General features: G+C 32.1%; 3 protein-coding genes across 3 annotated transcripts; 1 reads left to right on the top strand and 2 right to left on the bottom strand.

Moving 5' to 3' along the window:
* Positions 1–832: 832 nt before the first annotated feature.
* Positions 833–7,566, bottom strand: LOC101255378 (WD repeat-containing protein ATCSA-1). Its single transcript, XM_004252689.5, has 9 exons — positions 6,754–7,566; positions 4,303–4,563; positions 4,028–4,187; positions 3,375–3,553; positions 2,595–2,835; positions 2,040–2,194; positions 1,840–1,929; positions 1,161–1,232; positions 833–1,041 (listed from the first exon to the last, which is right to left on the bottom strand). Exons 1-9 carry the CDS (start codon positions 6,901–6,903, stop codon positions 988–990), a joined length of 1,362 nt encoding a protein of 453 aa, XP_004252737.1. The 5' UTR covers positions 6,904–7,566; the 3' UTR covers positions 833–987.
* A 1,380-nt stretch (positions 7,567–8,946) lies between these two features.
* Positions 8,947–9,728, bottom strand: LOC104645197 (uncharacterized). The gene has a single exon (XM_069292811.1). It carries the CDS (start codon positions 9,632–9,634, stop codon positions 8,981–8,983), a length of 654 nt encoding a protein of 217 aa, XP_069148912.1. The 5' UTR covers positions 9,635–9,728; the 3' UTR covers positions 8,947–8,980.
* Positions 9,729–12,199: 2,471 nt separating this feature from the next.
* LOC101255674 (LIM domain-containing protein WLIM1-like) lies at positions 12,200–14,421 on the top strand. Its single transcript, XM_004252690.5, has 5 exons — positions 12,200–12,520; positions 13,172–13,268; positions 13,352–13,386; positions 13,565–13,654; positions 14,087–14,421. The coding sequence occupies exons 1-5, from the start codon at positions 12,386–12,388 to the stop codon at positions 14,291–14,293; spliced, it is 564 nt and encodes a 187-aa protein (XP_004252738.1). The 5' UTR covers positions 12,200–12,385; the 3' UTR covers positions 14,294–14,421.
* The last annotated feature ends 1,719 nt before the right edge of the window (positions 14,422–16,140 follow it).

The raw sequence follows: 16,140 nt of genomic DNA, 5'->3' as shown, positions 1-16,140 counted from the left end.
TTGTGTGTTTCTTGTCCAAGCGTGTGACACTTCCATGTCCATTTCTCAGTCTCTGTGTCAAATATTTGTTTAAAACAGGTCATGAAATTAAAAATGGATAAAATAAAAATAAGATATGATACGATAATAAGGTTGGATAATCTTCATCAATAAAGATTGTGATGGAGCAGTAAATATTTATTCATTCTTAATTAGAAGTTTCATGTTCGAGTTCTTTTGATATGAAGTTGCTTTTGTCAAAAAATATTTTACCCCAATATAAACTTTTCGATATAAATTTGAATCTAATCAAACTCCTTTATAAATATTAAACATCGATTAAAAAACTAACAAAACAAAAACTTAAAAGAATCTCCATATCACCGCCTAACCCCATACCCCCGGCGCAAAACCCTGTACTTCACTCATATAGTTAATAAACTATATTATATGATATAATGAAAAAGTCCCTTACCTATCATAAACAGCCAATCAAATAAACAAATCTTGCACCCTTTTTGTTTCCTATTTGATTTATTTTGATTTGATATAAAATTTAAATAATTTTTAAATGTATCAATATATCTTTTAATCTTGTAATTTTAAACATATCATATGAAAAGTTTTATCAAATGTTCGAGAATAAGTAGAAAGTTTCTAAACATATAGAAAACTCTCGTTTGATTGATTGTAATGCTTACGATGTTATATATAATCCAATAATGTTTAAAGATATGTCTTTCCTACTCGAATACATTTCTTGGTTGTATGATACAGTTCAATGATACATTAGCATCCAGGAGGGAATACGTACATTGCAAATAATACATTACTTAATGAAATGGATACATCCTAAGGCGGATAGAGAGGATTTTCAAATAGAAATAGGAAATTGTTGTACAACATCAGATTCCAGATTATTACACATATTTGTTGTTCAAGCAAATGTAGAATGAAGAAAACTGTGAGTTGAACTTGACATGGAACCTCCGAAATTTTGTGAGCTACTCAGTCGCTCCAATTATCTTGGTCGATCGCAAAAGCTTGCCCTTCCCTCCCTTCCTGCATACATATAAGCCCAGATAACACACAATGTCTTAAGAGGCCAATGATCAGGTACCCTCAGATAAAGGTAAGGGTGTCTAGTAAATCAAAAATGTTAATGGTTTTACAACGCGTACCAATTCCTCAGTAGTGGTTCTACTTGGAGACCACACAAGAATTTTCCTGTCATTACCACCTGTCAATAGTTCCTGAAAATACCCACATTCAAAATTCATTGCTAACATGGAGCAGTTCAATAGAGGTCGGAGGATGGGAATGGGGGTGGGGGTGCCATCTACAATGAGATCACAGCGAAATGAAGCATCCTTGAGATTCAATACTTCACTACGTAAACGTAAACCATGCTTGTTTTTCTATTATGGGGCGTGGCTAAGTGATTCAACTCACATTGGACCTAGTGCCCAGGTGGTTTGGCCAATAGTGCGCCATGAAAAGATAGCATCTTTGTCAAGCTTTTACTTTGACGAGAATCATATGAGTGAGGTCAACAATAGAAACAAGGTTGTCCTTGTTATGAGATCTTTTATGTTTCATGTACTTTTTGGCATAAATAAAGAAAACCTATGTGTATCGATGCACTAGGATGACGTACTAGCTAGCTGTGGGTGAGTTCCCCACTGGATTAATGTTTTTTCTCACACAAACTTCCAGTATGCAATGAATTAAAGTATTTTAGTTTATAAAAAGATGTTACCACTCAAATACTTCAGGTCCACGAGGTCACAGATTATGCAGAATTCATTATTTAACCAAAAACACATGTACCTAGGGGAAGGCAAAAAAAAAATTATGTACCTGGTCCAGTGAATTGTACAGACAACAGTTCACATTCTCATAGTGGCCACGTAAATCCATCATCTTTTTGCCCGACCACAAATCAAACGCCTACAAGATTTCCACATTAAGTTACTAAAGAAAAATAGTGTTGCATAATAATATCAGAGTGGTGGCAGTTGATTTTCTTAAAAAAAATTGGGGGGTGAAACAATGTTTACCTTAGTAGTTGACATGCATGGCACAAATACAAGTGTTGAATCATGAGATATGGCTAACTGTGTAGCTTTTGTGGCCTGGAGTCGTGATGTTTCAAAGTTCACAAGTGTATTGCAACCAGTATCAATATCCCATAACCTTAATCTAGAATCAGAACCTGAAATCCAAAGGACCAGATGATTATGCTTCAGTTGCTGGTTTTTTCCCACTATGTAGCCAATTAATCACATGGGAATAACTCTACCCATATCACGTCCTATCGAAGAGTGTTCAAATGACATCTTACATCAGTGTTTTTAAAACAGTGTCCAAAATAAACGACTTTGCTAGAGAGGTATATCAAAATAAGATTAGAGAGTGCACCATAATCTGATGTATAAATTCCAGAGTTGCACTTCACCATTGACCAACTATAGAATGATAAAAGTAACATGCATCTAACAGAAATAATGACGCAAGACTTTCAGCCTCTTGAGTGGAGAACACTAATCACAATGCATAAACAAATTCCAAACAGTAGCAATACATAGCTTATTGAAAAGAATTGTGATGTCAACCTGCACTAAGGAGATACATTCCATCATTGGTCACTTTTAATCCATTGACAGCACCATAATGAGCAGTGGCTCTATCCTGACTAGAGAGCATCCCTGGATGCAGTCGCTGCTTCCCAAACCCCCTCACTTGTCTAGCAATTGCAGAGTGTTTGATACTCGCACTGTTTCCCATTTTTTTCTGAGATGGACGGCCTTTTGCAGATGAATTTGGGCCTCCGGAAGATGGTTTCAGTGTGGAACCCTGGGCAGGAAGATAGAATATATTACAGGCGTGAAAGAAACCTTCAGATCAACAGAATCAGCAATTCGACCCTGATTAAGGTTTTCAATGGATCAACTCACATAAATTAAACATAGGGAAGGATCGTTGACGCAAAACGAGATGGGACTTGACTTACTTGTAAAACTAGAGGACAACTGTGTGGTTTCTGTGCTCTCAGAAAGAAAAGGCAAAAAAGTTGCAATAAAACCAAGTCTACTTATAATCTGCTCCCTTTTCTTCTCCAAAGGGTACCAATATGAAGATAGAGAAAAACATCACTTCTCAGAACACTGCCCAGTTAAAAAAGGAACTCACTTGAAACCGATATGGTACACACCCAAATGAATCAGATAATTAGGTTTTAATGGGTCAATATCAAATTTGGACCATGAACAGCTTACTATCACAAACAAAAGCAAACAATGATCTGTCTTAATTTTATCGAGAAATAGAAGTATAATACGTGCCATTAAAATTTCGAATATGATTCTAAATAATACATAATGGCAGAAGGTAACCTTGCTTGCAGTGGATCGTGTAAGAAGAGATGGGCGTCTTCCAAGCTGATTATGAGACTGATCCAAAACACGAAAACATCCTGCACGCCTGATGTCCCAAAAGCGAATCGCGCCATCGCATCCCCCTGTTATCAAAACCCACTCACTAGAAGCAGACCATTCAACCGACATTACTCCATCTGCCATTACCCAAGAGAGAAAAACATCTAAGGCTTCTGAACTAGTCGTGATACTCACAAAATTCTTGAACGAGAAATAATAAAATTATGACTCTGTAGGAACGGTCCATTGATTTGGGAAGGTTGAAAATGGAAACTCTGTTCATTTTTCCTAAAGGTGTTTGATGAGACACGCAAGTTTAATAAGTTAATTTGACTTGAGGATTGTACAATGGTAGCAGAAGAAAATATTGAAGTAATGGTTGAATAGTTAGTTTGATAGAGAATATATTGGACCTGCCTCTCTACCCTTCTCCACTTAAATACAACATGTTCGTCAGCAGTAAGGTTTGAACCCAAAGATAACTTCCAAAAACGACATAAAGATTTCGAGAATCACTCCCCAGGGGATAAACACCATGTCTGGTAGATCTAAAAGGTACAGCATAGCAAAACTTTATACTTTATTAATGTCAATAATAGATATCAGCTTACCACGATGGCCAGATAATGTATGAGCAAATGCACCCGAAGAAATATCACAAAGACGAACTTGAACATCTTCAGTTCCAGCAGCAATTAACATGTGTGATGTTGCCACCGGAGACATGGCAGTATTGTACACTTTCCCAGGCATTTTGAAATTGACTACCACCTAAAGGACAATTGAGGAAATCCAAAATTAGGCAAGACTTGTTCAATAAAAAGAAAATAAGCAGAAAAACTACACTTCAGTGGAGTATAATAAGATGGTCAGAAAGCAACACTACCTGTGTTGTATTAGTATCCCAGACATTAACATAATGATCATAAGAGCCTGTAATAAAAAGTCCCGTGTCAATTGGATACCAGTTGGCTGTGGAAATGGCATATTTGTGGCCCTGCTCATGTTGCTTGTCAACCAAAAGTATGTGTTTATGCTTTGCAATCAGACCACTCTCATCGTAATCAGTTGCACGTTGGACATCATAAACAGCAACTGATGCATCCGAAGCAGAGGATAACAGATATCGTCCCTCTGTCAAATCAACCTGATTTTGTGATCACAATAAATGTACACAAAGGTACTTTTAAAATAATGCAAGTTCCATCTACATACCTCAACCAGATATAATCTGGCAAAATTATCTAAAATAAACATAAAGATAAATGAAGATAACTAAAAAGAATTCAAACTTTAGTTTCATGTACTACTCTGAATAATCTAACTGCTCTGAATAATCTAAGTTGCTCGGACTCTTCACTTTTGGTGCTGCACCTGTGTTGACACGATGTGGGTGTGGGATCCTTCCCCGACTGCTCAACAGGTTTTTTGGATACTTTGACCAAATTTGAGGGAGAAATTTTGGACAGATTCAACTATTTTTATAATCAAAACAAAACCTAAGGTGAAATGGAAGAAAATGAAATACCTTTTATTGGGTGCCCGCACCAGAGTCCGAGCAACTTAGAGACTGATAGCTAAAGCCTTAACTTCCTGACAGGCACCAAACCAAGCTCATAATCTGACTTTCTCGAGAGAAAAAAACTGTGTGCAATTGAGACCAAGATTACCATATCCACAATCCTTTTCTGTAGTATTACATTTGTCTGAATTGCTTCTCCAAAAGTGAGTCCCAGTTCACTTTTACATTTCTGTCATTCTATGGGTTAACCATTATTTCCATGAAGCACGTATCACCAAGTTTTTCAAGCGGAGTTTGAATATTAATATTTAAGTAAACATGTTCGAAATGACCAAGGGGCAGAAAGAGTATTCTCATCTCGCGTTTCTTTGTAAGGTATGAAGATGCAATTGACACGAATGCAAGCAACATGCACACTATAAGGCACCAAATATATAAGGGAGTTAATGGTTTGAAGCAAAATAGAGATACTCGGAAACAGCACAGTATCAACTTCCATTAAGCTTAATTTTAAATTTATGCTTTATGTGGACCACTACATTCTATTAGCTTAGAATTTTCTTGGAGCTAATGCCAATCAATTCAACCACCTCAATAAAAAAATACTCAGGTTCAGTTATTTGAATCATCAGCCTCTATATGATCTCTTTAATCCCATTCTTTGAAACTAAAATCTGTACCATGTATGAATTACGCGGAGGATAGCACATGGGGATGAGTTACAATAGTTGATTTATCAACATTTCAATATGGAACACTCGGAGTTAATGACAGTCATAGAAGTTAGAAAAGTTTTTTTTACAAGACATAAAAGTTGGAAAAGGTTGACATTGCAATGAAACTTGCCTAACTAGAAACACGACCTTAAACATATTAGACTTATTCTCTGTGATGATCTTATAAATTCCAAAGAAAAAACTTAACTATGTGTGTGTTTTAATTTATAGGTCACTCTTCAATTCGGGACGTTAAAAACATGTTAAACACCATCCATTTCTATCCAACTTTTACATGTCGTTTGGACGTGATTTCAAATCATGATTTCAAGTTTGTTTTTTTTTTGACAAAGCAATCATGATTTTAAGTCTACATTTGTTCATAACATTTTGAAACAAAACTTCAACTTTAAATTCCAATTTCAATCCCAATTCACCTCAAAAGGTAGAATTTCAACTTCAAATTTGTGATTTCAAATTTTCTAAAATTCAAAATTTATCTCATAAAACACACCCAAATATAAGTTGAACCGGAAAATAGGAATCCTTTGTTAATCGTTAATTTATGTAGGTGCCCTCGTTTGGTAAGATTTTACGCTCCATAGTTTCAAAGTAGAAACTTCAAAATTTGAGTTCCTCAACTTGTGACTTTTGGAATTTCAAGTTGTGTTTGGGCACGCATTTTACTTGAAAAAAATTCAAGTTTGTGAGCAAAGTCCCCAAAAAACCCCAAAAAAGTGGTCTTTTGGGAACTTAAAACTACTTAAAGATCAGATTTTGAAAATCCGATCAAATTTCATGGTCGTTCACTAAAGATAAATTTTCAAAATCTATGGTTAAACGCTAACTATAAGAGTAGACAGAAGTTATGATAGTTTTAACAAAAATTAGTAATTTTTCATGCTAGTACAATTTGATTTCAAACCTTTGTGTACAAAACTTCTAACAAACACAAATCAACCTTCACTCTAATCATAAACTTCAAGTTCATATCCAAATCCCTACTTCAAAAACTGAAAATACAGTAACAACATTCACCTACTAACTTCAAATCATATGTAGATCCGGTTCATCAAAAGGAAAGGAGATGAAATGTGACCTGAAGGGAGTTGACGGAGCCACGGTGAGGAGAAATGATATCTTTGTAGTTGGAGAGTTGAATAGAAGCGATTCTAGCCGACTTAATACGATTGCTGAATAAATTAGGGCGAAGCTTGCCAAATTCTCTGTCTCCGATCTCCTTCCACATCGTCCTCGCATCCTTCCCAACCAATTTACTCCTTTCTAAATTACCCCAATCACAAACACCCAAAAAAAACTATCTATACTTATCCAAATCAGCTCTGATTCAACCAAAAAAAAAACTGAAAATTGAATGATCTAGTGATGAAACCAATCTTGCCCTTTGTTGTTTCTTCTGAACATTTCCTCAAACAGTTGGTGGGTGTTCTTCGATTTTCGATTTGCCCCCTTTTTTGTGCAGCCCTAGCGCCTGGCGATGAAACCCAATGTGAGAAATGGATAAGCACAAAGAGGGATTTTGCAGAAAGGCCAAAACGATGACGAGATGCCTTCGTGGAGAGGTACTATTCACCTTTTCTTTAATCTTTTTTTTTTTTTTTTTGAATAAGAGTATCTATTTTGGGTGTGTGTACTTGTTACGAAAGCGAAAATACGTTTCACAAATGATATTATAAATTAGTACAAAGTTCGCGTCCGGATAATAGTAATTAAGATTGGATAGTATCGTAATATTATATTATTTTGTTTCGGTATATTGAATGTTACATTTTGTATGAGACCTTTGATTCTTCTTTTTTGAGTACTTTTGATCTTGGTATCGATTTGTACCTGAATTCGAGGGGTTCAAAGATTGACCTTGAGTTGTGTTTGAAATCAAGGGTTTTGAAACTTAGATTGTAGAGAAATTTGTTGTACTTAATCCATTAGGTCTTTCTGCCTTTTTGATGTGGCGTACGTAGCTTCGTCCCTTGCCGAAATATGAATATTTTTAATCATCGATAAACAATTTAGAGGGGGTTACTAAATTGCTCTTCCCTAGTCGGAACATGACACATGTATATATGACACGTTTTTATTGACGTCTAGTTTGACTAGGCATATTATGTCATTTTAACTAAGACTCTATCATTACAAGGACGCAACCCTCGACTCTAACTTTAAGTTCACCCCCTCCCCTCTTTAACCCTCGGTCTTAATCCTAAACCCAACCTTAGCTCGAGATCTAACTTGACCAGAATTCAAGACACAATATTGGTTCTAGCTCGAGACTCGAGAACCAACCCTGACTGGAGATTTAACTTGTCACTAACTTGGACTCGAGACGCAACACTGACCCTAGCCCGAGAACTGAGACCCAAAACCCAATCTTAACTTGGAACTTAGGACCCAACATCATCCCAAACTTAACCCAAAACCTAAGATTCAACACTATGGACTTATTACGAACCTTAACTTGAGACTTGATTCTCATTTAAGACCCGAACAGTAAATTTTACAAGGAATCTACCCCCCCCCCCGACCATGCACCTGGGACTTGGACCAATCTCTGACATTTACCTCGGACCCAAACTGAGGCTCGATCTTGATTTGGAGAACTGAGATTCGAGCCCAACCCTAACCTTAAACTAGGACTCAAGTCTTCTGAGCCTCAACCTTGATCCAAGATTCGATTCGATATGCAAAACTCAAACTCATAGAAAAGGTCAAAGTAAATTTCAAGTACTAAATCCAAATTGAAGTATATCTTAAATATGCAATACATTTTAGGCTTTTATTTGGCTAATTTAACGACTACTTTTGAAAATAAATTATGTTGGGTTGGCTAAAATCAGTCCAATATAAAATTATCTTGTGCTAACCCATAAAATTTCAAACTAACCATCAATATTTTGGCCATATTTGACACCAATACTTGTAGCCAATGATCTATGAGCTTTTCAATTGGATACCTTTTGATGTCTATATAAGATATTCTACCATTACTGTAGTTCATAAAGTAAAATTAAAATATTTTTTTTTTAATATATATATATATATATATATTAAAAAAGAGACGGAAAGAACATACCATGGGTACCTTGAACTTCAAAAAAATATGAGTACAATTCAAATCCATTCAACACATATGAAGCTAATATTGATACAAATATATTGTTCAACCAGCTAGCATTTTATATGTGGCAATTAATGCAATTCTTTTCATGTAAAAATATGATCAAGGATTTACAAGAGTTACAAATCAATAAAAAAAAATTGTAGTCACAAAAAATAAATTAAAAAATGATGATCTTCATTAGCTGCTGTCACATATGGACATGTTTCCTAGCAACCAATTTATGATCTTTTGGTCCATTCATTACACTTCTTGGAAATATTGGCCCTTCACATAATGTTACATTTTCTTCACTCAATTTTTTCACATGCCTCCTCTTTGTCCTTCTTGAGCTAGCTTTTATGATCGGAATAACGTACCATCCAATTGATGTACACAATATTGCAAAACACCTCCCGTAAACAGCTAAAAAAACCAATATCAAGATTATAGCTAATGGCAAGTAATAAGTTGGCTTCTTCAAATTTGCTAACCTCAAATTCCTAAAATATTTCCTTCTCTTAGATTCCACTTTTCGTTCTTCTGAAATATTTGATGAAACCTCTTGCATAGTCTTCTTGATCATTTGCTTGTCATCATCAATGTCACTAGACGACGTTTGGTTTTTGTCCTTCACTCTGATAACAATAGGCTTGATTGAATTTGAATTCGAGAAAACAAATCGTACGAAAGAGATATCATTTGATTCTGAATAAATTTTTTGTTTTTTGTCTTCAAGATTGGCTAAGAGTTTCGAAAATTTGTCTAGGCCACGATTAGCATAAGGATTGTATGTACTATTTTTGCTTCTTTTTGATGATTTTTTTTGGAGTTGAACAAGGGCTTGATAATGTTTCCCTATCATAATCTTCACCTTCTTGATTATGATAATTTCCACTTCCACATATAAAATGATTAAACATTTATTTAAAAAAAAAACATAAAAAGCCTTTAGGGATTTTGGATGATTTTTGTTTTGGAGTGATAATTTTAGTGTTGTATTTAGAGACTTTTAAAGAAAAAATAGAGGGTGCAATAAGCTTATTTATAAGAGTTTATTTTGAAGACTAGATCTAAAAGAGGGGGAATATAGAAATAGTCAAATCAAAAGTGAGGGCTTTGAACTTTTCATATATATATATATATATATATATATATATATATATATATATATATATATATATATATATATATATATATATATTTGAGATAAGGGATAACTAATCCAGAAATTGATTTCAGAATGAGTTCATCTCATGTTTGATTAGGATAAAATCGATGATTTAACTGATCCCCCAACCAAATGATCTCAATTATAAGAAATACACGATTTATAGAATTATAATATACTCAAATATGGAATAATAATATACATGTAAATTATTACGTTGAAAATCGAATGATTTGATACTTATTCGTTGATTTTTTATGATGATTCATAGCTAGAAAGATCAAAAGTGTGTGTATATATCAATTAATTAAAGATTAAATATGCTTTAAGTAGAATAAGGACTGAAATTAAGGATTTATCAAATTAGAAGGACCAAAATTGTTGATTTTGCTATAAAATATTTCTTTGAATCTTCTTTGGAATATTGTTGATCGTTTGACTAATTAAATTATTTTGTAAAAGAGATAAGTGTAGCACGTTGAAATTATTTAATTTATATTTCTAGCTGTTCGAATATATTATAAAATAAAGTTTAGGTGATATTCTTGGAGGAGCAGTTTAAATGGTCAAAAATACACTACAATATTGACATGTAGTCTATTAATTATAAATTAATATCATTACCATGGACGGTGATACATGTTCGAGTTTATTTGAGTTTAATAATTTTAATATAGACTATAAAAATTTATATAAAATAAAAATTCTAAAAGCTTATTTCATCTTTTATTCACCAATTTTTATTTTTTCAAATAGGAAAAAGCAGGACAACTTATTAATATGACTAATAAGACAAAATAAATATTAGAAAAAGAGATAAACTTGTGGAGTTATATTATGCTTTATACAATAAAAAAAAAAGAGTATATTATATATATTATATAATATAAGAAATATAAGAAATTTCAATTCCTTTTCTCATTTTCTTTATTTTTCTCTTTTTTTTTCTTTCATTTTTACAAGTAGTGAATGATGCACATTGTATACCTAACGTGCCTAAGTTATTTTGATTTTTTTTATACATAAGTAATAAATATTATTTTAAAATATTTATATATAAATCATTGATTATTCAATCTTTAAAATTGATTTTGAAATTAAAGATGAAGAGATCTATAATAGTGACATTATCGCATAAATAATAATTATTTCTTCAATATCATGACTTATAACTACTTTAAGATATTATTTGCTCCTTAAAATTTGTCCTTTTCATCATATAATTAATATTAATTTTTTTCCTCACTTGATTGGCTAAAATATGGTATCACCAAATTTTAATAATGTAAAGAATTCTTTACGACTAAAACGTAGATAAAGTTAAAAAGTAAAGTCATTTCATTTCAAATAATTTTACTTTATGATATTTATATAGCCAATTTCAATTAATTTGCGATAGAGATTATAGTGACATTTCAATTTATGATAGTGGGACATGTGCCCTTTTTGGATGTGTGAATTTGAATTTGAAAATTTGTCCTACAGATGGTCCTGACAATTTGCTTTTTTTTTTTTTCATTTTTAATACAAGAAGAATATGGTCCAACCAAAATTAAATAGCCTAATAATTCAAAAAGAAAATTAGTTGGAAAAATAAAAATTCCATCTTCAAATTATTTTTCATTTTTAATGGTCCAAAATGTTGATAATGATAGTAAGATATTTCAGTTAATACATGTGATATTTACTATGAAGAGAAAATTAAAGTTGCAATTTTAACAATTGGACTTCAAACACAACATGTGAAACTTTGATGTCTATGCAAGTAACAATCATGACTAGTTACTACTTTCAGTTTATTATATGCAATTTTATCTTATCATACTTTGAAATTATAAATATTTTATCATTTTACGACAACTCTTTCCCACCCTTTCTGAAGAAAATTAATAACATTTTCAATTTACCCTCCGACGTAACTCGAATTCTTAAGCTATCGATTGATGATAAAAATACTCGATCATTTGAACAAGCCTCAATTATCTTACTCGACAATCGCTAACATCTTCTAACATTACTCTCAATATAAGAAAATCTGGTGCATAAAGATTCCCCTTAGCATTTGTTATGTAAAAAATATCAATCACATTAATCTCTTTCTATATACATAATACACAATATTTTTTTGCATGCCTATGTAAGACGAATTAAAAAAGATATTATCATAGTCTTATCTCGTTATATCCTAATCACTCAACGATAACTTTTACCGTTATTTCAAGAATGTTATATTAAAAAAAGGTGTTTAGTGGGGTAGTTGGAGACTTCATAGTGGGGACAAAAATGACAGCCAAATGTCCATATCTCAATTAGTTAAGTTACATTGCTCCTCTTTTAACTCACCACAATTTTCTTTTTTTATCTCTTTATCTTTGCCCCAATTCTCATTTTTGCTACAAAAATCAAGAAAAGATAACTTTCTTGATAACCCTAAAAACTTGTCAAATGGCTTTTGCAGGAACAACACAAAAATGTATGGCATGTGAAAAGACAGTGTATTTGGTTGATAAATTAACTGCAGACAATAGAGTGTTTCATAAAGCTTGTTTTAGATGCCATCACTGCAAGGGTACTCTCAAGGTTTGTTCTTTTTTTCTTCACTACTATGATGATAGGAGCATTTCGCGTTATAGGTCTAACCATTTCGATTCTCCCGTTTCTAGCATGCTATAGTTATTAAAGTCCCCTCGATCGTAAAAATAGGAGATTAGTAGTAAGCTAGATGTTTTACGAACTATGTAAAATTTTAAGGCATTTAGTTATATTTTAATCACCCAATGAAAAGGCGCATTATGATAGCATTGATGTCCAATAGCTTTAAAGGCCCAATTGCATCATTGGAATTTGAAAATATGTCTCAATTGTGTATAACTTTTTCATTTTTTTCTTGATAACCTTATCTGAATCAGCTTACACGTATCTCGATTAATTTTATAGAATACCTAATATCTTCTACTGTCATATATATCGTGAAATTCTATCCACTAAGACTTGGATAATTGAAAATAAAGCATTGCGTAACTTTTGTCTCTGCTTAAACCTGAGACCTCGTGATTTTTAACCTATTACATTGATCACTATATCAACAATTGGATAGCGGTTTCTCATTTTTTAGATTTCAATGACATAAAACATAGCATAGAAGAAAGTATAGATATTAGACTTGTTAATCCAATATTCCAACTTAATTATTACTCTTTTTTTAATCTTGTTTAATACATTAATTTGCAGCTTAGCAACTACAATTCATTTGAGGGAGTTTTATACTGTAGACCTCACTTTGATCAGCTCTTCAAAAGAACTGGAAGTCTTGATAAAAGCTTTGAAGGTACAAAAAAAAAAAGTGCCTAATTTCAAATCATCAAATTTTGTAAATCAAAAAATTTACTAATAGATTAAAATCTATTCCAGGGACACCAAAAATTGTGAAGCCAGAGAAAGATGAGGTAACTGACATCTATATTGCTCGGACTCTTCAAATATGTTGTCACACCTGTATCAGATCCAAGATTACACTGTTTCTGAAGGACCTGACACACATCTATTGACATTTTTGAAGAGTCTGAGCAGACATATCTTTGATTTTTGAATAACTAATCTATGTTTTGAATATATTTGAAACAGAAACCACATGCTGCAAAAGTTTCAAGCATGTTTGTTGGAACTAGGGAGAAATGTTTTGGCTGCAAGAATACTGTCTATCCAACAGAAAAGGTACTAACTCTCAGCAACAATCATTTCTTTATAACAACATTTTGCTATAGCAGTCAAGTTTCGGTGGAGACGGCATTCATATTTTGTTATATTATATGTTTATCCATAACAACATTTTGCTATAGTAGCCAAATAGTATTTGAACAAACGATGTTGTTATAGAGAGGTTAGACTGTAAGTAGCGATGGGATCTAAAGCACAACCTAAGAATTCACTAAATATCTATAGATATTTGACTATGATTGCAGTTATATCATTGTATATTAGCTTGAGGTCATCCTAGGAATCCATAAACTTCAAATTCTGAATCCACGTCTGAACGTGAAATGTGATTTGATATTGTCACTATTTGGGAGAAGGATTGCTTTAAGCTTTAACTATGTCTATACATATAAGGAAAATCTAAATTCTTGATTCGCCTCTGTCTATTAGGTATCTGTGAATGGAACACCATACCACAAAAGTTGCTTCAAATGTAGTCATGGAGGCTGTGTAATTAGCCCATCCAACTATATTGCTCACGAGGGGCGCCTCTATTGCAAGCATCACCATGTTCAACTGATCAAGGAGAAAGGAAACTTGAGCCAACTCGAGGGTGATCACGACAAGAATTCATCAGTTAGAACAACAGAATCATAAAAATTCCAACAATATATATATCATGTAGTTTTTTCATGAATAAAGGTTATAATTTAGCTTGAATGTACTTCCTTTTGTTACCCTATTTTTCTATCAAATTGATTCTCAATCATATTTATTCTTGTGTATGTTTGAACTTCTTTTTGGGTTTTACTTCTTGTGTTGTTTGAAAATTTTCTAAGTCGATAAATGAATTAAATACGAGCATAATTCACCTCTCGTCTTGTAGTTTCACAATTTTCAATTTACATATATTGAACATACTCTGGTGATAAATCTTGGATCTGCCCCTAATTCTTGCAGGCTTGATGTAGACTAACTTAACTTGATCCATTTAGTGGAGACATATAGTTAATCGCTTCATATGTTGAACTTTCAAAATCACACATTATGTTGAATTTTCGGATTGTATGTATTGAGGATTTTTCGTCATTTTTAAAAAAAAATTATGTGAGTTTGTTAACTTACTCATCAAATATTTATGTATTTCAGATTTTTAGTATTTAAAATAACTTTTGTCAATTTTTTTATGATTTGTTTTTATATTTCAAATTTAGTAGAATCTACATTAGCATTTAGGTATGAGTTGTTTCGCCAAAGTATTTGAAAGTATTTTGAATGTTCTGTAGTTTGTATTCAAATTTATGTTTACAAAATGATAATCTAAATACAAACCTGTATTTTGATTATTTAAAATTGTGAATATACGAAATCAAAAATAAACTAGTTCGTAAAAACATATAATGAGCAAAATAAAATACAAAACTATTTGACTGATGCAATTTGGATGAATACACATATAATGAATATATAAATAAACTGTATTTTGGCTATTTATAGTTGAGAATAAATACGAAATCAAAATATAAATACAAAACTTTATAATATACATTAAGACGAATATGAAATCAAATCTAAATACAAATTTTAAGGTATATAATCAAATTTAAGTACAAACTATTTGATATACAAAGTGATATTGAAAATAAGCAAAATAAAATACATATGTAAGATGGATGAATACATATATCATGAATACATGAGTATTGTATTCTAAATACTGAAAAATTTCTTAAAAAAAGATACATAACCTTAACATGATAGCCAGATAACTTCATAAAATTTCAGTCATTTTTAAAGATAAACTATAATTTCATAACGTCAAAATATGCTTTAGTAGAATAAACTGCTTCAATTTTTTTTTATGAAAATTGAATTTTTAGAACGGTGATAGGCGTGTTTTTTAGAACATAGTGAAAGAAGAAGAAAGAGATGGAAGCTGGTGTATTTTGATAAATTGTCAATTAGTTCTTTGTTTTTGAATTTTTGTAACTGATAAAACTTTTAAGCAATTGTTTCTTTTAAATATTTTTCTCTCCCCTTAATTTCTCCTTTCTGTTTTTAACAATTGTTTCTTTTTTGACATTTTTACTAAATATTAATAGTATTGACTATGAGTCCTATTAAACGTCAAAATATTGACATTTTAAAAAAATTTCCTAATTTTTATATTTGTTATATGTGAAAGTTGCTCAATATTTTGTAGAAGCCCAATTGTCAAATGCTTTCACCTTTGTAAAAATGTAAGCCCATGAAAGTTCTCTTTCAGCTCAAAGTTGATCCTATTAACACCTTGTTCTACTGTAATCTTCAATGTAACATCTATATTTTGTAATGAGATCGAGAAATAAAGCACAAGGTCTTTAGATGTTGAATTGTATTTATCATAATATGTTTTATCGTATGACCAACTACACGTAACACTTTTAAGAGGAATCTCATTAGTCGTGGCAAAAGTATTGGTTATGATAAAAAAAATCAGACCGGAAAAATGGAGACATATACAA

Source organism: Solanum lycopersicum, chromosome 12, assembly GCF_036512215.1.
Source record: "Solanum lycopersicum chromosome 12, SLM_r2.1".
NCBI classification, from domain to species: Eukaryota; Viridiplantae; Streptophyta; class Magnoliopsida; order Solanales; family Solanaceae; genus Solanum; species Solanum lycopersicum.
Note: the sequence above shows the minus strand (reverse complement) of the source record. Positions and strands in the feature narration are given on the sequence as shown.

Bases quoted from the DNA above. Each gene is read 5' to 3' on its own strand.
- LOC101255378 (XM_004252689.5), bottom strand. From the start codon at position 6,903: ATGTGGAAGGAGATCGGAGACAGAGAATTTGGCAAGCTTCGCCCTAAT. The intron at 4,188-4,302 runs GTAGTGTTGCTT...ATTGTCCTTTAG, and splicing joins GGGATACTAATACAACACAG to GTGGTAGTCAATTTCAAAAT. The intron at 2,195-2,594 runs GTTGACATCACA...TTTGGATTTCAG, and splicing joins AATGTATCTCCTTAGTGCAG to GTTCTGATTCTAGATTAAGG.
- LOC104645197 (XM_069292811.1), bottom strand. From the start codon at position 9,634: ATGATAGGGAAACATTATCAAGCCCTTGTTCAACTCCAAAAAAAATCA.
- LOC101255674 (XM_004252690.5), top strand. From the start codon at position 12,386: ATGGCTTTTGCAGGAACAACACAAAAATGTATGGCATGTGAAAAGACA. The intron at 12,521-13,171 runs GTTTGTTCTTTT...ATTAATTTGCAG, and splicing joins ACTGCAAGGGTACTCTCAAG to CTTAGCAACTACAATTCATT. The intron at 13,387-13,564 runs GTAACTGACATC...TATTTGAAACAG, and splicing joins TGAAGCCAGAGAAAGATGAG to AAACCACATGCTGCAAAAGT.